Raw genomic sequence first — 23,037 nt, 5'->3', positions numbered from 1 at the left:
AACTGCTTTGGACAGACCCTCCGGATGGCCTAGTCACATGTCAGCTGCAGAACCCGGGCAAGATGCAGAACGTGAGCAATATGGAATCCACGAGTGACATGGAGCTCTGCCCACATGTATGGGACATTCACTGGGAGTGGAGGCAGAATTGTAAGGAAGTGAATGTCCAGACATGGAATCAATCTAGCTCTACATGTCAGAAAAAGTCTAGAGAGGGTGATCTCATTCTGAATGTGTGAGCCTGCATGTGACAGGTCAAGACAGAATCATATCACCCTAGCTCTGTATGTGAGAGCATATGGAAGGCTGCAGAAAGGGCAGGATAATATTGTTTGTAGTTCTGCATGCAAGAGGAAGTGAGCATTTGGATGGGGGCAATATTGTATTGCATTGTTCTAATCCTGTACGCAAGAGAACACAAGGCTTTGGACATCGTCAGCGTCCTTTTAGCTTTGCACATCAGAGAATCTGGATCTGCGACCAACAATAGAGAAGCTCTGAATGTTTCTCACCAAACTGCAGGTTGTTCCTGGGGAATTCCCATTTCTCATTGTAAGGCAATTGGGTGGGGTCAATAAAGATGTAGTTATTCCCTTCGCAGGCCTCAATAATCTTCCACCGCACCTGGTATTTTGGTTTCTGTAAAGAAGAGAATCTGATTAATCAAGATTCCTTCTCCTGCTCTACAAGGCTCTGTAAAACCAATGCAACTTATCACAATGACTTTAAACCCCCACCATGTTCCCTGGGGCATCACGCTTTCCTCACGTAGCTCCATAGATTTTGTGGAGAGTCCTATTTTTATACCATCTAGGGTTTCTTGCTTTTGAATGTGGGGTGAATGGAGAGAAAGCTGATAGGCTGGTCTTAAGCATTATGACCTACATCATGGGTCCTTCTGGCTGGTAGTGAAACCTGATTGCCCCCTGTTCTTGGTTGAATGCTAAGGACTACACATTCCATCAGCTGAAGTCGGCATTTAGGCTGGCACTCCCATTTTCCTCCTCGAGTAGCAGCAGGGGGGCCTGCAGTGTTCTCCTAAACTGTCTGTCTCTTTTCATTCTCTGAATGAGCAGGCTAGAGCATCTGGGAACATGGTGCTAGATCAGCTGGTGTGTCCCACAAATGGAGGAAGCACCTCTCTAGATGATTTGAGTGGGCAGCAGATGTCAGCATAGCAGGTGCTTTCGTTTCAGTGGAAATCTCCTGAAGGGGCCTCCCTTCCTCCCCATTGCATTCCTGAACCAGCACCGCCTTGCGCTCTGACTCCATTTCGCTGAGCACAGCACTGGCATGTGTTTTGTTCCTTTTAAAACAGAGAAATAGAACTTAGCATTTCTCCTCTTCTGCCTGTGTCTGATTCCAGCAGAAGTAAACAGGCAGGGAAGCTGCCCTCGGCGGTGGACAGAAGCAGCCATCAGCTTGAAACGGTTGTTGTCAATATCACGTCAGAAGGATGGGGGAGACCAGAGTGATGTAAGGAAAAAGAGGAAGTGAAACAGTTTGGCATTAGAGTGATCTGTGCTGTCCATCCCCATGAGACATCTCTTCTGTCTGCACAGCAGGGCTTTGGTCTTGTCTTTGTCCACTGGCAGAAGGAGTGGAGCGTGCTGGCTCAATGCGATGATTCACTTTGCGGCCAAGCTCCTGGATGTGGAAATTTTTCCTCCTCCACCACTTCTTCCTCCTCCTGCTGTTGCTGGGCAGCTGCAGACAAAGGTGAGTCACCCGTGTGGATGGTTAGAGAGCTGGGTAGGCCACAGGCATGAAAGGGAGAAAGACTGAGGTAGATGGACACCACCTAAGGCTAGTGCAAGTTCTCTATGTTTCCTGGCTGGGCAGTTTTCCCTTCTTCCTGATCCAAGGTCTAAGGATTAAACACCTGCACCCACAAAGGTCTGTCTAATGATAGAAGAAGGCAGCAGGTCCAAGTCCCCAGAAACTGCTGCAATTAGGGTAGGTCCTACATTGCATCAAAGGTGTGCACCTGGGTTTGGTTCACTGTAGCCTGTACATGCACGGGGAGAATTGCTGATTTTTTTTCCCATGAATTGTCTCAGGCTGCAGGGATCCAGGGTGGATTAAGAAACCCAGCAGTGATGCATCCTTTCAGAAGCACCTCCTGTTTCTCTTTGTGTTCCAAGGCCCTCCTAAATTCCCAGCATCATTGGTGCTGTGCTTGTGCTCAGGTCCTCACTGGCCCCTCTCTCCATATCGGTGGCTGAGGGCTTCCAGTGATGGTAGAATCCAGAGCTGAGGTCTCAGTTACTCTGTCTGGGACTGAGATTTCTCAGAACGGAAGACACCTTTTCTAGCTTTTCCTCATTTGATAAGAGATTACATGCTAATTATCAGCTTAAACAGACAAACAGGAGTTCAACTGAGGATAAAGCTCCCTTATGCTCACTTGCTGAAACGCAGCAGGGCCTGTAAGAAGAGCCGTGGGGGAAACAAACAAACAAACAAAAACCTTTCAACTCTGACGGAAAAAGAAATCCTGTTTTCAGCAGTTGTGCAAGGAGGGACAATTGGTAGTTTATTACCAAAATTCTATCACTGATTTCCCCAAAGCAAAAGAAAACGGGGGCAGTTCCTGTTTGAAGACAATAGAGAAGTCTCACTAGAGACAATTGGGTGTTAGCATTCCCAGCACCCACTTTCACTGTGGAAATAGCTTTTTGCTTAGTGGGGAGAGGGGGAAACTGAGGAAAAAATTGCAAAACTCTGGTTGATAAGGCAAAGTTTTGCCCTCAGCTGACCCATGCAAAATACTCTTACAGTTCACATGTGACAGTTCAGAGACGCAGGAGCTAGCACCTTTGCCCAGTGCTCTGAGTAACATCTTGCACAGATTTGTGAGCCAGTGCCACAAGCCTGTACAATTCATGACTGGCTTCTGGAGGTTTGCATCAGACTTCCACTGGTATTGAGTGACTAATGACAGGTCAGGTTGAAGCCACATTCTTGTGGTGGGGGAGGGGCCTTGAGGCAGGCACAGAGTTAGAATTCCTCCTGGGGTTCTAGATCAGTGTGCATCAGAAGGGCAGATCTGCCTCCCTTTAAGTGGGCATAGCCTGACTCTGCCTGCTGTGCTCATCTATAGCGCCATCCTCACCCTGCCCCCTTCCAGCAGGCTGATACAACCACTGGCGTTTGCCAGGTCCAGGGCTAATGCTCCCTACTGAGAGTGTGCCCAGCGTGGGTGCAAATGATTGTGGGGGATACTACTTGTACTCTCCCCCTTTGCTTTAGCCCCCAGGCAGGGGCAGGTGCAGCCCAGATTATTTCCCCCCTCCAAATTAATAGAGGAAAATAATGTCAAATAGAAAATGAACCCTCAATTCCCTTTTCCATCGCTCTCATGTCAGAGCCTAGGGCAAGGGCAATGGGCTCAGGGACTGGCGATCATTCCCAGGTCTTGCAGTATCCCAGCTAAGAGCCAATGGAGCTTCAGTGAGATGTCAGCTCATTGGCACAGATCCTCAGGCTCTTAACTTCCATGGCTTGGAGTGGAAGTTATGGAGCCTAAATGTTTTTGAGGCTCAGGCCATTGTGGTGAACCCACTGGCTGAATCGCTGGGTAGGGGCAGTGCTGAGTATACGGACATTTATGCATGCGTGACAGTCCTCTCTCTCCAGAGAACAGGAATCAGAGTCTGACCTGATTATATTTGTACAGCAGGAAGAAGAACAGCAGGAAAAACAGGACCAATATTCCCACACAGGTGGAGAGACTGGGGCTGAAGAGCTCATGTGGGAGCATCCGGATTTTTTCTAGAGAAACAAAGGAAAGACAGTGAGAACCAGCCATTCAAGTGTTTATTTCACTAGAGCATCATCCATGCTAGCATTTTACCCAACCAGCTATTTGCTCTAGAATCCCCCTGTACCTAATTACATGGAGGTGGCCCCAGAGCTGATGTGCTGCCCCAAAGGAGTCGGGGAGGGAGGTCTTAATTTTTCAAGATAAAAAAGATATTGTACTACAAATCTGTTTTTAGTATATAAAAAGTATATACTAAAAACAAGGATGAATAACACAAACCACCCAGCCCTTCATAATACACGGACAGCTCCTGAGACCCATATTCAGTGCGCATGTGCCAGAATAAGGACAGAGTAAAATCCTTTTGAGTAAACACCTCAGGATTTGACCCAGAATGATTAACAATAAAAGGAGCCTATTAGTCCATCTGCCCAGGGCCAACACAGGCTGGTCCATACATAATGTTGTCTAGTGCTTCCATTCGCATATACCTCTGGCCTGGCCTGCATGTGGGATATCAGCACCAGCAGATGCATGTCCCTTATGTTACAGTAAGCACTAGTGGAGGATCAGGACAGTCATACAGTCCTAGTAGCACCAACTGTCCTAATAAACCCAGGAAATATAACTAACCTCCACCTTACCATCTACATCTCAAGCATCTTGTTGTGTGACTCTACCCCAGTGCTAACATGGTTCATATGCACTAAGGAGTGGACAAAATATTCTCACTGTGGTAGGAAACAGGCGGCTATTATGCATTTGATCTTTGTCAGTACTTTACTTATAAATGTAACAACTAAAAGCAGGTCCTTCTGATGAACAATGGCCATTTTGGGGGATGTCTAAGATGGGATGTTTCACTCTGGATTAAGTAAGTTAGCAAATCCATATAAGTACCTGAGAAACATGGTATGGCTTTGAGCATGAAAATGAGTGGTTTGGCACATTTTTCAGTCTGAGCTCTGTGTGTGTTGATGCCCTCTACTGGAATTGGACGTGCCGATACAACAGTTTCTTTTGTCATTGGCATTGCTTGCTTACCTAAGTGAGCAGCCTATTTTTGTAGCAATAAAAGTCTTGAGATGAAATCTCTGGGTCTCTATATAATAGTGCCTTATGTAGGGGATAATTATCCTAGTGCATTACCTTCTCTCTGATTTCACAGGGTCAGGAGAACAACATGCAGTGCAGCAAGACCTACCCTTAGAAATCCAGGATTTACCAACATACCTATAATGCTATGGGGTCGGAAATGAAATTTCCCCTAAGGAAATGCCAGTATTTGGAAATGCCAGTATGAATGGATTAGATTAAACTCGAAGACGTGTCTTTTCCCCAAAAGAGCCACTTAGGACCAAGAGAAGGCCAGGTAATCCAAGATGATGATATTTTCTTCTTGATTTCATTAGGTTTGAATTTATGCTGACAGGTATGCTCTTTTGGGTGTAATTTCAGGAATTAGTCATGCATCTCCTATTGATGTTCTAAGGAGTTGTATGGCTAAAACCCCTGGCACTGCACTAAAGATTTACCCATCATCCCCTCCAGACTCCAGAGGATTCAAACCCAAATTATCCGTGTCACCAATGATGTCCTCACGGATGCAAGAAATGAAAACTGAAGTCCTCCTTAGCAGTATGTTATCAGGGATTGGGGTGGGAAGGGCAGGGGGGAGAAGAGACATACTTAATCCCTTCAAATTAGGATTGATCTGTTTGCCCTCTTAAGGAACTCAACAAGAGCAGTTAGTGGGGCATTTGGCACGTATGTACAGGAAGATTGGATCCCCAATGGCCTGTAGCCATCTTTAATTGAGGTCTGGATTAAATTGATTAATGATCTATAAATAATAAATGCTCTGATTTATCTCACCTGTGCTATGCATCTGTGAGTCATTCCCCTCGCTGTTAATGGCCCAGCAGCAAAAGGTAGCATTGTATTCAAACTCTTTAATCTGAAGGATGCTCTCTACTTTCACCTTTCCAAAGGGCAATTTGCTTATGACCCATGGGTTGGTGTCATTCTGAATCAGTCTGGACACAGCTGCAGAAACACATCTTCCCTGGTCACATCTGCAGAAACACCAAGCAGGAGAGAGAAAACATTTCCATGGAACACGCCTGACTACAAATGGAATCTATTGCTACCTCATCGCAGAGGGCTAGACAAGAGGTCTGGGGTCACAATGCTCCTTGTTGCCCTCCAACTTCAGAGAGAATAGACCTGCCTAAGGAAGTAATTCAGTGGTGGCACCACACTGCCCTCTTACCCCTGGCATGCAGGTGATAAGATGGTCAGCAAAGCAGGGCCCCTGCATGTGAATGAAAAAACTGGCCCCAACCCTGCTCATTGCATGGGCTGCATCAGCTTGATTGTGCCAACGACCTCCTTCCCTAGCAGCTTCATGTCTGGGGAATGGCTCCTCATTTACGTCTCTTCCCAAATGATGCACCAGGGCTGGATTTTGGGGCAATAGCACATTAAGCAGGTCTCCCCCCTCAGCAAGCATGTTTTAGAGGGGATTCTAGACACTGCTATTAGGAACTGGGACCCATCACCTTCTAGTGTTGGCAAGGCACCCAGTGACAGATGCTGAAATCTATAAACATCTATTTTAAATAGCAAAAGAATTCTCTGTTGTTATATTGGACAGAACTCCGATATATTGTCATGTATCTTTTGCAAGTCTGTGCTGAGCAGTTTAGCAAATACAAATGACATCTACGGGGAATCCTACTGCAGAGGCAGGGAAGGAAGCGACGAGCCCTGGGATTGCGATTGGGTGCATTGCACAATGGAAGGCTTCCCAGGCCTCTCTGATGTTTCTCACCTGTCTGCATGCCCAGGGCACTGATACCACTCAATATGTGGAGCAGGGTAACCACTGGCTATACAGTGAAGGCTCGTTGAGTTATTGAATACCGTCCCGACATGATGGACCTCAGGCAGGACTGAATAGGGAATGCAAAGGAGTGTTAGGTACGGAAGTCATATGAACACAGCTCTCTCTACATTTCAATCCCACTTATTTATGTGCAGTGTCAAAATGGCAGGGGCAATGTTATGTGTTTGGGGGAAAGAAGGGTACCGTAAGAGCTCCCTTTGGTCTCTTGTTCTGGTCTTCAGGATCCAGGTTCTGCACTCCCCCTTCCCTGTGCTGTATCTTGGTAATCTGTTTACCCAGAGAACAAGATCAGGGAGCTAATATCTTTTACTGGACCAGCTTCTCCTGGTGAGAGAGAAGCTTTCCAGCCACACACAGCTTGTCAATCTAACCAGCAGAAGTTGGCCCAGTAAAAGATATTACCTCACCTCCTTTGTCTCTCTAGTATCCTGGGACCAGCACAGCTACAACAACCCTGCCTATCCAGAGACCCTGCAGTACCATTGGATAAATTCACCTCTGCTAAGCTGGAATTCGTAACAACGCTGTGGATTGAATACAGTAATGAATGTAGGAAGATCTGTACAGTGAGTCCTGGTATTTAATATAAATATATAATGATATATTTGTCATCATCTACTTGTGGGTAATCCACCAAATACAGTACTGTAGGAAGCTTAACACCATCCCTATATGCCGACTCTGCCATGTTACTGTCACTGTACGTTGGAACTGCTGGCTGTGGCACAGGGACAAATGACCCACCATTGTAAAGGACCTGGAGAGCCAGGGTTGAAAAGCACCATGATTACTGTGAGAGGGCCACTCTGGCAATTGTTACCATCACTCTCCCGAGTGCACCACCCCACCCGCATAAGTGAGGCAGCACTAGGCAGCTTTGATGTTCTCCGTGGCTGCTTTGATTGTTCCTGTGCCAGCTGCCTTCCTGGAACTAAGTCTGTAAGCTCCTCGTTTGCTGGCAGGAAGAGCAAGAACCATCTCCGCTCACCCCCTTGCTATCCACTAGCCTGTTGGCTGCTGCGTGGTTTCCATCTGCTGTCTCGCAAATTTGGTGGCACGGCAGAAGCAGCACAGAGCAGGGCACTTACATTTCAGGGTGATGCTGAAGGTCACGGATGCATTGGCCGCATCATTCGCAGCATAGAATGTATACAGCCCCCTTTCATCTTCTGTCAGCCGGTTCAGGGAGAGCGTGGTGTTGTACCTGGCCCGAGAGAATAAAAATAACTGAAGGAAGCTGCATATTAAAAAACGATCAGGTCTCTCAATGCTGCGCAGTGCTGCTGCAACCACTGCATGCACATTTGCAGCCGCCAGTGCGTTCCTAGAAATAATCCACATTGAGCCTTTCAGTGGCACCAGTGGCAGTTAGCTGCTTCACCCCCTGTGAAAGGCAATGAAAATCTTCTCCATGGACAGGAGACCTGTTCCGAGAGGGAGGATTTTGGCCAGGACAGCAGCGTTACTCTCTGTTCTGTTTGGAAAGTGCTATGGAGACTTCGATCTTCAGCTGGCTGGGCTCTAGAGACCTGCAGGAGGGATCTCCAACATCATATCCACAGGAGCTTCTGTCCCTGCCTTGACCCAGGAGCCTGGACTAGACACTTGCTCTTGTAGTGTGCCAGCCTTGGAGTGCTATGAACACTTTCCCCTCTCCAGGTCTGATTTTCAAAGGGATAAGCACATGCAGCTTCCACTGACCTTGAATGCATCTTGTGATGTAAACAGTTACATGAAAGGTACCAGGAATCGGTAAACAGCTGCCACGTAATATCATTGGCACTTCTGGATTGCCAACCCAGACAGGTTAAAATCCAGTGGCTAAAGCAAAAGATTGAAAGTTCGGACTCTCATTCTGTTCCTAGCTCTGCCACTGACTTTCTCTGTGACCATAAACAAGTCACTTAGCCTCTCGGCAAGAGGTTCTCTGTCTGTGAAATGGAGATTACAATATGACACTTCTCTGGACTCAATCAATTCAAGTTTGCAAGATACTTTTATAGTAGCACCTTCAGCCAAGGGTCTTAAAGGGCCTTGCAAACATGACTTGATTGAGCCCAGAGGGATGGTCATTATTATAATCCCTATATATGTGGAGAGAAGTTAGGGACACTTTTCTCTCCACACCCTCCATAACGATATCTTCTTACCATCCCCCTGGCTGGAGCAGGAGATGAAGTGAGCAGCTTGCTTCCCATGTGATGTTCCCCTATTTCCCTTGCTATCTATAGTGCTGACCCAACAAAGTATGTTGGAAGACAGCAAACTCCGGAGAAGTTACAGTACGCCCTCCCCAGTGGAAGAGAGAACTCAGACACTGGGGAGAGTCAGTCTCCAGTTTGTAACTGAGAAGGACCGGGAATGGCCAGCCACACAGATTTTGAAAATATGGACTTTCCCCAGATTACTCAACTTGCCCCACCATCTATCCCATCCCATTAGTGCTCCTGAACCCCAATACAGCCCTTTAGAACCCTGACGCTGAGTGACAGAGGGCTCTTTCCGTAGTTCAGTGCTCCAGTTCCTCGTCCGGTGGGTAATTGTTTCTGAGAAACAAAAGGGGAAATAGCCATTTCTTCCCAACTAACAGAAAGTTCTGTTCTTTAAATGTGCTATTGTGGTCTAGGTCGGCTCCAGGATTTGTGGGGCACTGCGTGTAGTGACACATGTGAGGTCCCAGCCAGCTCTTTTCCTATGGATTCTGGTCACATCTCATCTGCCTCTGACCTGCCTCCAGCCTTGGCCATCATCCCCCAGCCTGTGTGAGTGGCTCCATGGCCGCTGGTGAAGTCAGCAGGTGGAGCTGAAGTGCGAGTGGACATGGGAGAGGCCGCTTAGGGAATTCGGTCTCAGCTGGAGTCAGCTGGGACCACGGTGGAGGATAGGGGCTGTTGCTCTGGGTGGTGGACTGAGTGTGGATCTGTGGTGTGCAGCCCCTGGTAATGGAAGGGGCTGATGCAATAGGAGACACGCAGGCGTATGGCTGCCTCCGCCCCATCACATCCCATGGGAATTACAAAGACATGGCTGTCTTTATCGCAGTGTCTGTTTGGATTGAGAGAAGCCATTCTGTCCTCAGCCCACATTTGCATTTTCTTTGCCTCCCAACCAAAAAATGAACAAACATGAACGACAGTAGCAAATGCCCATGAGAGTGATGGGGACTTCCCCTGTGGTGCTGCCCTAGGAAAGGCTGCTTTGCTCCCTGAATAAGGGAGGATAGTCCCCTTGCCCCTTTAAACTGAATAATTTTCTACCAGACAATCCCCCCTAGAAGGGTTCTGCTGTAGGGGACCCTGTTCCCAATGGAAAGGATCCAGCTGGCAGTGTTGGAAATACTCAGCTGATGAGCACAAAGGCGAGAGGAGATACTCTACCTGTTGTTACCAGGGACCATTTGGTCGTTGAGTAGGGTGCTCACAGAGTGTTGGGTAAGATTCTCATGTGTCCAATTCCAGTTGCGAAGTCTGGGGTAAGCCTCAATCAAGACCCGCAGTTCCAGATTTCCTCCCAACTTTACTTCATGGCTGCTGTTCTGCATGGGCAACAGACGTACATAACCTCTCTCTGAGGGACAAAAGGGCAAAGATGATCAGTGGGTGTGTCTGCGAAGGACAAGGGTCTTCCACATTTAGCCCTGGCATAGCCCGCATTCAGCCCATCTCCACTGATCTCCATAGTTGCCCACCTTTACACCAAGACTGGCTTGGGCGCAGAGAAGTCTTTGCTGATCCCAGTTCCTGGTGGGATACAGCTCAGCCTGATGCGGGACAATGAAATTACACACTCTCAGTGCAATGCTGTCTTTTCCTGATGGGCTTTCAGCTACTCTCAGAGGCTGGGGCGTATCCAGGTCACACTTCATATTAGGGTTCCATTTATAAAGGATTAATAGATGGCAAATCAATTGCTAGAGATGGTTAGAGTCCAGCAGGTTAATTGGTTGCATAACCATGGCTTGTGAGTATCTTTAACACTGTCTGCTGGTGTTCTTATAACCGTGTGTGACCTACACTACTCATGTCTGCAACAAGCGTACAGCATCTATGAACCATCCATTAACACTTTATAAATAGAACCTTACTATAAAGTGTGAGCCATACCCAGCTAGTGGAGGGAACAGCTGATATGACAAGGACTTGAAGTTAACTGATTAAGTGACAGGGTAGCTGGTAATGGGGAGGAGCTGAACGCACTGGCTGAGTCAGCTATGCTAAAGAGTGATGTGGCTAAGCTAGCAAGCTGGATCACCTGTGCATCCCCCTGGAGTCCAGTCCGTCACTTGCGCCAAGCCCCTGGTCTCTACTTGTCTGGGGAGCACATTTAGATCTGAGCTCTCCTTCCCCCAGCAGCGCACTACAACCCCCTGCCTTGGTCATCAGCTAATTTGAACCCAGGAGCTTCAGAGCTAAAAGGATGAGCTGCCTCTTTTTGAACTGCAGAAGTTGCTCTCTCAACTTGCATCTGCATTAGAGTTTTATTCTCTTCTGTGGATCTGCCACAGGAAGGGGGCCGGGGCGGCTTTAGGGATTTTGCCGCCCCAAGCATGGCAGGTAGGCTGCCTCTGGCAGTTTTACTGTGGAGGGTCCGCTGGTCCCGCTGCTTCGGTGGACCTCCCGCGGGACCAGCGGACCCTCCGCAGGCAAGCCGCCGGAGGCAGCCAACCTGCCGCCCTCGCGGCTCCGGCAGAGCGCCCCCCGCAGCTTGCTGCCCCAAGCATGCGCTTGGCGTGCTGGGGCCTGGAACCGCCCCTGAAGGGGGCACAGACCCACCGTCTCCTAGTGTGGGACATGCAGTCAGCTTTTGTTTCAATGGTCTCTGGGGTGACTTTGTCCAATGAATTTTTTTAGAGGCTGTTTATTAAACTTGTAGAAAAAGAGAAGATCTTCCCTGGCTTTGCATCTGACTGCACCAGCGACCAGATCACTAACTGGATAATGGCACCTACCCCCTTTCCCTCAAGACACCTAGACTTCCCTTTTCTATCCACTGTAAAGTTCTGGGATTGAACCATGTGGGTCTAATCAGGGAGTCTCCATTGGGAAACCAATGTAGGGATGAGATTGTGATCTTAGATACAAATGAATAAGGGAGACGAAATTGTGCGTGTGTGCACATGCGCACACATTTCATGATCTCACTTTTCTTGCCCATTCAGGAATTGCTCACCTACAACCTGGAGCACAGTTGAAGAATTACTGGATCCCGCAGAATTGTTTGCTACACAACTGTATTGCCCACTGTCTCCTATTGTCACCGCTGGAATGTATAGGGTGATGGAAACGTAATAGACCTCTTGTTCAAAGGTCCTGTTGGTTGTGATGGTGACCTGCAGCCATAGGGAAGGGATGTTAGACTGATTTGTTTTGGAACAAAAGTCAGGATTAGTGATTACTGTGCCCTTCATCTCGTTTTCTACCCTACTAGACCTCGTCTGAGAATTTATATGGCTAAAATGCAAACAAGTGGAGACAAACAGATACAGTTAATTGACGTCGTCAGCGCCGATACTTGTAGCATAGACAGGCATATAGATTTCTTTATCATCATTGTCAATGCTTTGATTACATTGCATTATCTGAACAGACTGCTATATTTTGTGTGCTAATACTGTATCATTGCCTACACTGAGACATTAAGAACTCTAAAACAGGAACTACTATTTTATCTAATCTAAGCTAGGTTTTTAAAATGCACCCATCCAAGTTTTATCTATGTATGAAAAATATTAAAATCAACCCATAATGTATTAAAGTCAACACAAGAAAATCTCCCTCGCTCTCCCCTTCTCTAGGGGAGCGTGTACGCATTGAGCGTGTTTGTTGTTTTCTAAGATAGGATGTTGATGGGGTTACTTGGGCAAGCCTGGCTGGGAGAACTGGGGTTTACATGTCATTTTGCAGGCACTGCAGTTCATGTTTAGCGAACCCCGATAAAGCAACCCCCATTTCATTCTCTAGTACAGTGAGCCACCAAGAATGTATGCAAGTGTCTCTTAACCCTTTGTAAACTGTCACCGCAACAAAAGAGAGAGAGAAAGGATGGCTGTGCTTCGGTCTCCTGCGTTTGTGTACAATACACATCTAATCATGAGCTTCAGTACTGTGCTCCCGCCAGCTGCTACCATATGGAAGGCTCTGAGAGTCAGGAATGACTCTGGTCAGCTTCTCCCTCCCCATTTTCCAGAGAGATCACATTCTCCCTACAAACAGAGGATAACGACTTACATTCTGAGCTGGATGGACCCACTTGATGTTGTACTTGTAGGAAGGAGAAATTAAATTGCAGGTGATCTGGAAACTTTCCCCCTGTATTCGCACATGGTCTTTTTGCTCCACTGTGACTGAGAGCGGATTTTCTGTTGCTAAACAAAGGCAGAGAGGGGCAAGGATTAGTTACAGGAGGGCTTAAAGGCCTCTGCATCCTTGAAGAATCCCCAAGGACTTGGCTGCTTAGCTCTTGCCACCATCCACTTTAATCCCTTCGCTCATCATTGCCACCATCTTCACCACCATCATCATCCTCACTCCTCCCAGCACTACCACGTTCAGGGCGGGGCCATCACCACGAGGTGGCTCAAAAGGCTTAAAGGATAAGGAATCCCTGTCCCATCTGCCTGTTTGCTGATCTGCAAGACAACTGCACCAAGGCCTCAGGATTTGCAGTGTGCCAGTAGGAAGAACAGATTTTCCTTCCAGCTGCTGGAGGCATGTGCAAGGATCAGCATGACACAAACAGGAGGAGGTGGAGGAACAAGGTGCCAGGGGTATTATCAACATTAATAGGAATCCATCGATAAAATGAATTATTCATGTAGTAACAGCAGTGTACACGGGACTATCCAATAGCACATCAGTGCTAAACAGAGTACAGAGAAAAGGGTCCTGTCAGGCTGTGGAACAGTCTCCCAGGGAACCCCATCAATGGGAACTTTTAAAACTAGACTGGACAAAGTCTTGGCAATACACAGTCAGAAACAATCCAGCACTGGTAGAGGAATGGACTTGGGCTCTGCTTTATAAAGGTGTCTATGGGGATTAGGTGACCAAATCCCATTGAATCTCAGTGGGAACTGTTCACCTAACTCCATTAGACTCCTTTGAAAATTCCAGCCTCCGTGGCCCGGTAGGTCATTTCCATCTCTAACTTGTCTGACCTTTCCCCAAACGAGCTCCCCCAGACCTGCTCCTGGCAGAGTTAACAATAGCTGCCTCCCCAAGGCACTGCTGGAAGAGTGATCAGAAACCCAATCCTTTACCTTTCAGAACAATCAATCGGATTTTCGATGACCTCTCCACTTTTCCGTTGATCAGGGCCCCACACCTGTAAGATCCTTTATGAGCTTGCTGCACACTGTATATGGTTACTCCATCCCGAGGGCTGAAAGAAAACTCGGTCCCTGGTAAGACTGGAGAATTATCATCCTTCAGCAGGGTAACGTTGGACCCATACTCTGGGTCAGTGATCAAACATGGCAGCTGTGCATCACGGCCTTCGCTTACTCTGACACTGATGCTATGGACATACCACACCTTCTCGGGATCTGTCAATGGAATAAGAAAAGCCAGAGAGTGAAATCAAGCAAAGTGCATACACTTGGGATGGGTTTCCAGCAGGTACATTTCAGTGTAGGTTCAGCTTTCTGTCTGCCTTGCATTAAACTGCTATAGCGCTGAAAGGCCTGCTCCTATTGATAACTCCATGGCTCCTTAGTTCTTTACAGCTCATTTGGCACGACAGGGAAAGCCTATGATACCTAAGGAGAGGGGACATAATTTGTAGCATAAGTACAGGTGTGATGGCGTGTGTGATACAGAGACTGAGAGGGACAGTTAGAGAAGCACCAGGCACTCAGTGAAAATTACCTTTCAACTAGGGCTGCCGGTTTTATTAATAAAAAGGCTAAGCTGGAAGATGCGAGCTGATTGGCTAATGAGGTTTCCATTAATCACATTGGTAAGCCCTTTTTTTGAAACCATTAGGACAACCATTTCACAGGCACAATATTACACTAGGGGGTGACCTGCTGCATGCCTTCACAGAATGGTGGGAGCAGAGCACCGTGGCTTACAGCGCACCGTGACATCATCACAGCACCCCAGATAGCAAACCCTATGCCTGGCAGTGTATATTCAGCAGAAGCCAGGGGACAGTCCCCAGTGTGTGCACTAGACAATGTTTCTCAACAACTGATCCAAAGACTAGTGCCGGTCCCTGAGATTTCCCCTGATACAGTTTAGGAAGGCAGCAAACTGGTCCCCAATACCAAAACAGTTGAGAAACGCTGCTCTAGAGGAATGTATTAGAAGCATTAAGCAAAGCCTGCCTACACGAGAACGTTATAATGATATAAGGTGTGAATTTAAAATGGTCTAGGTCCCAGCGAGGTCTCTCCAGTATATGCTCTGGCATAAGAGAACCTTCTGGTTTAGCTTATGCTGTTTTGGGAGAGGTTTAAGCAAAATGAAAAAAGAAAGCCACTCTAATCCTGGAGTAGCTCTTATCTGGAATATCCAGCTCTTACATAGCGTTTTTCATCCACAGATCTCTAGGCACTTTACAAAGGAAAGCAGTATCATGATCCTAGGATGACCAGATGTCCCAATTTTATAGGGACAGTCCTGATTTTTGGGTCTTTTTCTTGTATAGGCTCCTATTACCCCCCGCCCTCTGTCCCGATTTTTCATATTTGCTGTCTGGTGACTCTACATGATCCCCATTTTACAGAAGGGAAATCTGAGGCACGGAGCAGTGACATGACTTGCCCAGCTCATCTAGCAAACCAGTGGGAGGCCAGGAATATTGATTCCAGGCTTTCTGAGGCCCAGTCTAGTGCTTTATCCATGAGGCCACATTGTCTCCTTAAGGGGGAATAAGAGTGCCCACAGTGGGGGGAGGGGGTTATACTGGTTTAATGGTATTGGTATTGCTATAATTATATCGGTGTAACAGGTAAAACTATCCCTTGCAGACAACCCTGAAACGAGTGTGGCAGTACGTGAAGGAATGGCATTAGCTACCTCTCACAAAGAGATGGACGGATGCTCGCTCCATGTCAGTGCTGTTGGTATAAGCGCACTGATAGGTGCCGGTGTGCCTGTAACTGGCATTGGTAATACTGAGTGTGCTGGTATTGCCAGTGGAGTACACGATCATATTGTGTCTTGTGCTGACCCATTCCACGCTGAAATCCCCAGAGCAGTGCACGTTCACAGGGGCTCCCTTGTTCACAATCATGACCGTGACATTAGGGTCGAGTGTCAGAGATGCCAAGCCTGCAAACAAGAAAGAGAGGATGGGTGAGCAACCGACGAGCCATACAGATAAACTGGTGAGATCTCATCTCACCTTGCAGGGAATATCTTAGCAAGGGCACAAGGAAGAATTGTCATAAAGACTGGGCTGGCTGGCCAGAACTGGAGTTTTGGTTCATTTCATACGCACAGCAGAGATTCTAGGCTGATTTGGTTGGCTGGGCTTTTTATTTTAATTACTTCTCCAATGGCTTGAATTTTAGGCTAGGAGGGGTATTTGATGTCAGAACATTCAGAGCCTTAGGTGGCAAAATCCACTCTTTTGCGCTGATTAATCCAGGCTCTGGAGTTTCTTTGTTTTACTGTCTTAGAAGTTGTTCTTTTCCTATAGATCAGGATTTATTTGGCTGTAAATTTCACTGTGGAGCTGTAAGCACATGATGCAAATTGTGTTGGGACATAATCCTACTCCTGTATTTTTAATACAGCAGCAATCAATGCAATTTTCTTCTGTTTACTTCTTTCTGTATACTACATAAGTGCTATCATGAGAACAGAACAGGAAAGAAATGTGCCAAACTATTTTGTGCAGAGCCAATTGAAAGAGTTCAAAGCACTGATTTTGTATCAAAAACTTTTGGGGAAACTAATTTCTTGGTGGCGGAGTAGTGGATTTTGAAAATTACAAAATCATACATAGTACCTATATAACTACTCAAATACTATGGTGATAGAGGCCAGATAACTACCCAGATCTGATAGAACTTTATCCTTAGTACTCAAAGAATTGTATAAAGGGAAATAGTATTATTCCCATTTTACAGATGGGGAAACTGAGGCACAGAGCAGTTAAGTGACTTAGCCAAGGTCAAACAGTGAGTGAGTGGCAGGGCCAGTGGTGGAACTCAGGCCTCCTAACTCACAGTCCTGCACCTATGCACTAGGCCACGTGATCTCCTAGCACAGGGGTCAGCAACCTGCGGCACATGTGCCAAAGGCGGCACACGAGCTGATTTTTACTGGCACACTGCTGCCAGCCGAGGTCCCGGCCACTGCCCCTGCTCAGCCCGCTGCCGGCCTGGGTGAATGGAACCCCAGACCAGCAGCAGGCTGAGTGGGATCGGCGGCTGGGACCCCGGCTGGCAAGAACCAGCAGATGGATTCCCAGACCGGCGGTGGGCTGAGCGGCTCAGCCTGCTGCATTAAATTTCTCCCTGTAGGAATGTGCTACTTGCGGAGCACCAGGACTGGCAGCCGTAAGTAGTACACCATAAGTAGCACATTCCTACGGGGAGAAATTTAACACACTACACCTGGCCCTGCTCAGCCCGCTGATGGTCTGGAGTTCTCAAAATATGTTCTCGCGCCTCTTATAAAAAATTACACTACAATTAGCTTAAAAAGTTGAAAACTTTGTATATTACAGTAATCGTTAAATGTATAATGTTAATAAATACATAGGTTTGATTACACAAAGTCGTCGTACTTACGTGTCTGTGCTTAAATTTGTGTTTTCGATGATTTACCTTCTAAAAAAATCTCGCCTGTCTCTCCCCCCCCAGGGGGTGTGTGCACCCCAGGTTAAGAACCATTGCACTAAACTGATAAGATCTGCGTTTTAATTTAATTTTAAATTAAGCTTCTTAAACATTTTTAAAACCTTATTTACTTTATGTAGAACAATAGTTTAGTTATATATTATAGACTTGTAGAAAGAGACCTTCTAAAAACGTTAAAATGTATTACTGGCACGTAAAACCTTAAATTAGAGTGAATAAATGAAGACTCAGCACACCGCTTCTGAAAGGTTGCCGACCCCTGTCCTAGCCTAACGATCACCATTTTGCAATGGGTCAGACTTCAGGCCTGAATTTGAGTTGCCCTATTTGCCTTTAAGAGACATTGTGGAACTAACTTCTTCATCAGTTTGAGTAAAGGGGAACCTGGAACCTCCTTCAGCCATCGCTGTCAGAGAGAAACACATTATTTTTATCTTGTCAGCGAGTTCTTTTAGTCACTGCCTGTATTTATGGAGATGGGGGAAGTGAAAAATGAATCAGTGCCTTATGGGGAAAAAGCGGCAATAACACCCTCATGACAGGCTTTCTTTCAGGGGACAGGAAACACATTGCAAATGGCTATCTGTGCTCTGAGGGGGTTGGCTTCCCCCCCCCAATACACAGCAAGCCCCTTCCAGGAGCCAGCTATTCTCCCACTTCTGCTTTTCCTCAGACACTAACCCCTTCCCCAGATCTTAAAGGAACAAACACTCACGTTAAAAAACCCTTCCTATACTGGCAAAGTGCTCTTAGTGTAGACGTGGTCTAACTCAACAGGAACTCAACCAACAGATTCCAACACAGCTACACATATGAGAAAGCAGAAAGGACGAGATATGGAATATTTGACTTTTCTTCCTCTTGAATTTTTTCTTGCTTTTTTTGACTTCTTACAGAAACAGGAAAAAAACCCATTTATTCCCAAGCAGAAAAGGAAATATCTTACAATCCTTTTGAAACCATATTTTCCATATAGCTACAGTTTCCTGCTCCCTTCTGTGCTAGAGCTCTGTATGAGGGTATGGGAGTGGATCTGCTTGTATGTTGGTTTCTTGTCCAGCCATCAGTGTGCCTTGTTGTCTCTGTATCACCTAACTGGTTTGCTTGGTAAACTTAGCGTTGGCCATTAGTATTAAGGAAATGTCTACACGGCAGTGCGGAGGTGTCATCACAGCACATGTAGACATACCTGAGTTAGCTTTGATTAAAGCAGATAAGGCCTGCATCAGGCCAGTACCCGGGTGTGAGCAGAGTTGCTGGTGGGACGCATTAGGACAGTAAATCAGCCCCCTCCCCCTCCTTGGTAACGTGGCAGGAGCTCTGGCTCAGGCCTCTGTTCTCCCGCTGACCAGAATGCAATCTCACAAGAAGCTGGAGAGTGTCACCCACCAACTTCCTCATTGTTGTCGGTAACTGCTGGCCATTGGCTTTACCACACCACGGTTGTGTAACAATGACCTCCAGCTGCAGGATGAGGCCCATCCCCCTCTCCTATCCCAGCCATGACAATTAGCCAGACCCCTTCATCTGGCCAGAGCTGCTTGTTCTTTTTGAAACTTATTTTCCCGGGGACTGTAAGCTCAGAGGCAGATGCTGGTATCCAGGGAGGTTCCAGCCTCACACAGAGGTCAGCAGGACTTAAAGCAGGTGTTGGAAAATGAAAGGGCATGGGGCCTCATGGCTCAGTGTCCTGCATTAGATGCAATTCCCAAGGCACTAACTAACCAGAGTCAACTGCAGCATCCTTCAGTGCCCAATCTCTCCCTCTCACACACATCCCAGCTGTCCAGTCCATATTATTCTAATAGCCAGGAAGCCTCCAGAATCAGGAATAACCTTACATCTGTGGACAGCTGGAGCATAGCCCACATTCCATCCCTCAATGTCCTGTGGGGATGCCCAGTGAAGTGGCACTCCGTGCCTTTGTTAGGACCCCCTGGAAAATGGTGTAGACCCTTGGTAAACACGTCCCAGCATGCAAGGAGTCAAACACTCACGGCTGAATGTTCTGAAGGAGTTAAGCTTTTAACTTCTATTTAGTTTCCGAACATCCAATGAAATGAACAGACATTAGAAGCCTAACTCCTTTGGAGCGGTCAGCCCAATCTTCAAACACAGGCACCTTAAAAGGGGGTCCAGATCCCACACGTGGATATGCAAACAACCAGCCCCTGCATGCGAGTTGAGCAGCTGATGTGGGATTTGGCCTGCCTATTTGATCTGGGGCAGGGATCCCACGTTTGGGAACTGGGCCCAAAGTTATAAAAGAAACATAGCATATCTGGGACCCAGAAACTGTACCATGACCTAGCAGGGGGAAACACAGCAATGCCAAAAGAAACAGCTAAGGAGTCAAGAAACAGGTTAATCAGATTCAGACAGAAAACAAAATACAACCCACTGGAGACTTATGCAGGGATAATACTGCTGCACGCAAACCTTGGGATGCTTCAAGACTCTTGGTGCTGTGGGATTTCTGAATAACTGTGATAAAACTCAGCTGCCAAAGGTTTCATGGGGCAACTCAGTAGGGAAACACCTAGCAACCCTAATGCTATGGACCCCCTGAATGTGGATCTACATTGTAAACGTGTCCATGTTTCCAGTGGGGATCCTGACAGAGTTCTCTAGGCTCCAGGAAACCTTGTGTCTCCCCGGTAACTGCCTAGTCCCCATTATCCAAGATCCCATCCTGCCCAGGGTTCCCAGCCATTCCGTCTTCCTGGGACAGTACCAGATGCTCAGTTTCATGGAAGAACTGCACAATTCCTTAAAGAAGTGGGCGTAGCAGGGGAGGGGGGCTGGGGAGGGAACCTCTCCCACAATGTCACCCTTGCTTGAGATGCAAAACCAGAAAACACTCAGTTTCCAGAGGGGCCCCCTTTCCATACTTTATTTTGGAAATGTCTAATCTGGGCTGGAGAATCCTGCATGCTTCTCTTGGAGGATTGAAAAGAGATAGTGACATGGAACGGGTATAGCATCCAAATCAGACTAGACAGACCAGACTTTGCTGTATTCCTCTCCCATCCCATTCCACTGAAAGGCTTAACAATACCCTTGGCCAAGCCCTTATTCGTCTGTATTCACAACGGTTAGAGAAAGCAGGCTGAAGTGGCTTAGGCATGTTGTAGGGATACAAAAAGCCCAGTATTCCTAGACAAGCCTTTGACTGGATCCCACTTGGTGCAAGACAGAAAAGGGAAGGAGAAGAGATGACATAAAAAAAAACTGTCGGAAAAGACGTTGCTGCCATGGGAATAGATTATAATGGAGCAAGAAACGTGGCACTAGACAGCTGGAGGTGGAAACACTTGGTCATAAGGCACAAGAGCATCTAATCTATATGCACCACCAGCATCACCAAAGGGCTGCAACCCTCAAACACAAGCTGACACAGCATAGCAATACCCTAGCCCCTGCGTAGGTTACAGTGCATCTGCAGGAACCAGGGCAGGCTAGTCCGCTGGTTCTCCCACATCCTCATAGCAATGAATCGCTGGTGCTCTTGAGCGGAGGGGGACTGAGTGGAGAATAAGCACCCCTCAGATGCAGCACCTGATTTTCACTGAGGATCCTGCTTTTTACACAGCCTTCCCAAGAAGAAAAAAACCCCGCCAAGGCTTGCCCATCCTCATCCAATAACACTTAGTATGTCTATAGGTTCAAAACAACAATACAGGTGTTACTACTAGAACAAGCCCACAGCTTAACTGAGGTCTGTCCTGGGGCTCTATCGGTTCCTAGCTCTTTGCTCTAACAGCTGGGACACAAGGGACCAGATTGATACAGGCAGATTGGCACCTAGACACATTTACAAAGCTGCCTCAGTACGTTAGGTGCCTAACTCTCATTGTTATTTATTATCTGGATTCTCAGAGCATCTCGGACCCCTCGTCAGGGACCGGGACCCCCGTGCAAGGCGCTGTACAGACAGAACAAAAGTCAAGGGAGTTAGGTGCGTAACCTGATTTGTAAACTCCACTTGGTGCCTCTCTGCATCTTTAGGCCCCTAAATACCTTTGGCCCTACGAGCCTCAAATCGTCCTGTAAATCCCTGATAATGTTGGCATGTTGCTCTTAGCGCATAGTCATTCTCTTGTGCCCAGTGCTATATATGAGCCATAATGAGTCTGCAAGGCAAACCACCCCTTGCCTATTCCCACCATTGCAGCAGTTGCCCCTTGCAACAGTCTGCTGAATGAAGGGCTTTACCGCTTCAGCCCGGCCCCCCTTGCTTGGCAGGGGGTATGATCGTGAGCGCTGTGCTCCCTTTTGGGCTCAGGGCTGCATGCTCTTTGCACTATACCCAGAGAACCTTGCTGAGTTCCATCCTGACTCAGGCAGAGCTCTCAGGGCCAGGTTTTTAAAGGTGTTTCTGAAGCCGTTAGGTGCTCGAGTGCTTTTGCAAGCCCCACTCAGCGTCTATCTGCATCTTTAGAGTCCTAAAAAGCTTTAAAAATCTGGCCCAGTGACTTTAATGGGAATTTGCTGGAGAAAGGATGGAGCAAACGCTGACCAGGGAGCTTGGGATCTCTCCTTTTCTGCACAATTACCTGTGGGTTGTGCAGAAAGAGTCTCCCCAACGTGCAAGTATCTCTCTAGCCACATCCTACATGCTACTGCTTTCCAGCTGCCAGGGGCTCACATTGGCTCTGCAGTTGGTGCTGTCAGACCTACCATGCCAGATGTCAGCTGCCACCAGAAGCACCAGGATGGCAGACTCCATCTCCCCTGGGCTGCAGGTGCCTCTTCAGCACAGGTCAGGTATGCTGTGATGCAGGTGAAGGAACAAATGCTTCAGCTCAATGGATCCTTCCGAGTAGAATGGAGACAGCTGGACTGGGAAGTGCTGCTGAGTCGTCTTCAACTGTTCTCTGCTGCTGTCGCTCTCCGGGATAAACTTCTCCTTTTGACAAGTCAGGAAATCCCTATTTATTTATTTATTTTTAAAGAGAGTTATACAGTGTCACCAATGGCAGAGGACAACGCTGCACACCGCTCTGCCCTTCCCCAAACCCACCCTTCATCGCAGGCCTGGGTTAGCCACCTCCCATCCTTGTCTCCTCCTGGGTCTGTAAGGGTCAATTATTTACTGTCAGAAAAGCTGCAGCATGAAGCAGACCTTTACAGAAAACAATTCTTGACGCAAAACAGCACTAGTGTAAGCTGCAGGGACAGGCCAATGCACTGCAATAGCCCGATGGTAAGCTGCAGGGCTGGGGGCCCAGCTGTCGAGAATTCGACTGCATTTCCACCACGGCAGAAATGAATCCCAAATCATTTCAAAGGGATTGTCAGGGCCAATTTGGCACCAAGAGCAGGTTGTGTCAAGCCAGGGAGCACACTGGGGTACAGCCGTGGAGGTGCTGGCGCATAGAGTCAAACCCTGAGGGCCTTCATCTGCGGCTTCCCAGTGAAATCAGAGAGAGTGATGTCCACATAAGGACTGAATCCTCAGGATTCAGTTTGTAGAAGCAAGGTTGTACCTGAGGCCATTATTCCATAGGGGCTTCAGGCATCCAGTGCATGGGAGGAGTGTTGTTTGGT

At 47.4% G+C, this 23,037-nt stretch overlaps 1 protein-coding gene across 3 annotated transcripts in view; it reads right to left on the bottom strand.

The window, feature by feature from the left end:
- Positions 1-22,412, bottom strand: part of CSF1R (colony stimulating factor 1 receptor) — a 30,857-nt gene extending 8,445 nt beyond the window's left edge. The window contains exons 1-11 of one of the 3 annotated variants that reach the window (XM_050961522.1): positions 22,168-22,412; positions 15,695-15,949; positions 13,933-14,217; positions 12,902-13,038; positions 11,844-12,003; positions 10,052-10,241; positions 7,763-7,878; positions 6,600-6,720; positions 5,642-5,841; positions 3,662-3,774; positions 513-639 (exon numbers count right to left, since the gene is read on the bottom strand). In XM_050961522.1, the coding sequence (XP_050817479.1) occupies positions 513-639; positions 3,662-3,774; positions 5,642-5,841; positions 6,600-6,720; positions 7,763-7,878; positions 10,052-10,241; positions 11,844-12,003; positions 12,902-13,038; positions 13,933-14,217; positions 15,695-15,949; positions 22,168-22,216 (1,753 nt within the window). In that variant the 5' untranslated portion in view covers positions 22,217-22,412. Of the gene's footprint in view, positions 1-512; positions 640-3,661; positions 3,775-5,641; positions 5,842-6,599; positions 6,721-7,762; positions 7,879-10,051; positions 10,242-11,843; positions 12,004-12,901; positions 13,039-13,932; positions 14,218-15,694; positions 15,950-18,202; positions 18,223-22,167 lie in introns of those variants that run through there. The other 2 variants (XM_050961523.1, XM_050961524.1) reach the window with 2 other exon arrangements.
- Positions 22,413-23,037: the final 625 nt, after the last annotated feature.

The sequence above is a fragment of the Gopherus flavomarginatus genome, chromosome 7 (genome assembly GCF_025201925.1).
Source record: "Gopherus flavomarginatus isolate rGopFla2 chromosome 7, rGopFla2.mat.asm, whole genome shotgun sequence".
Taxonomy (NCBI): domain Eukaryota; kingdom Metazoa; phylum Chordata; order Testudines; family Testudinidae; genus Gopherus; species Gopherus flavomarginatus.
Note: the sequence above shows the minus strand (reverse complement) of the source record. Positions and strands in the feature narration are given on the sequence as shown.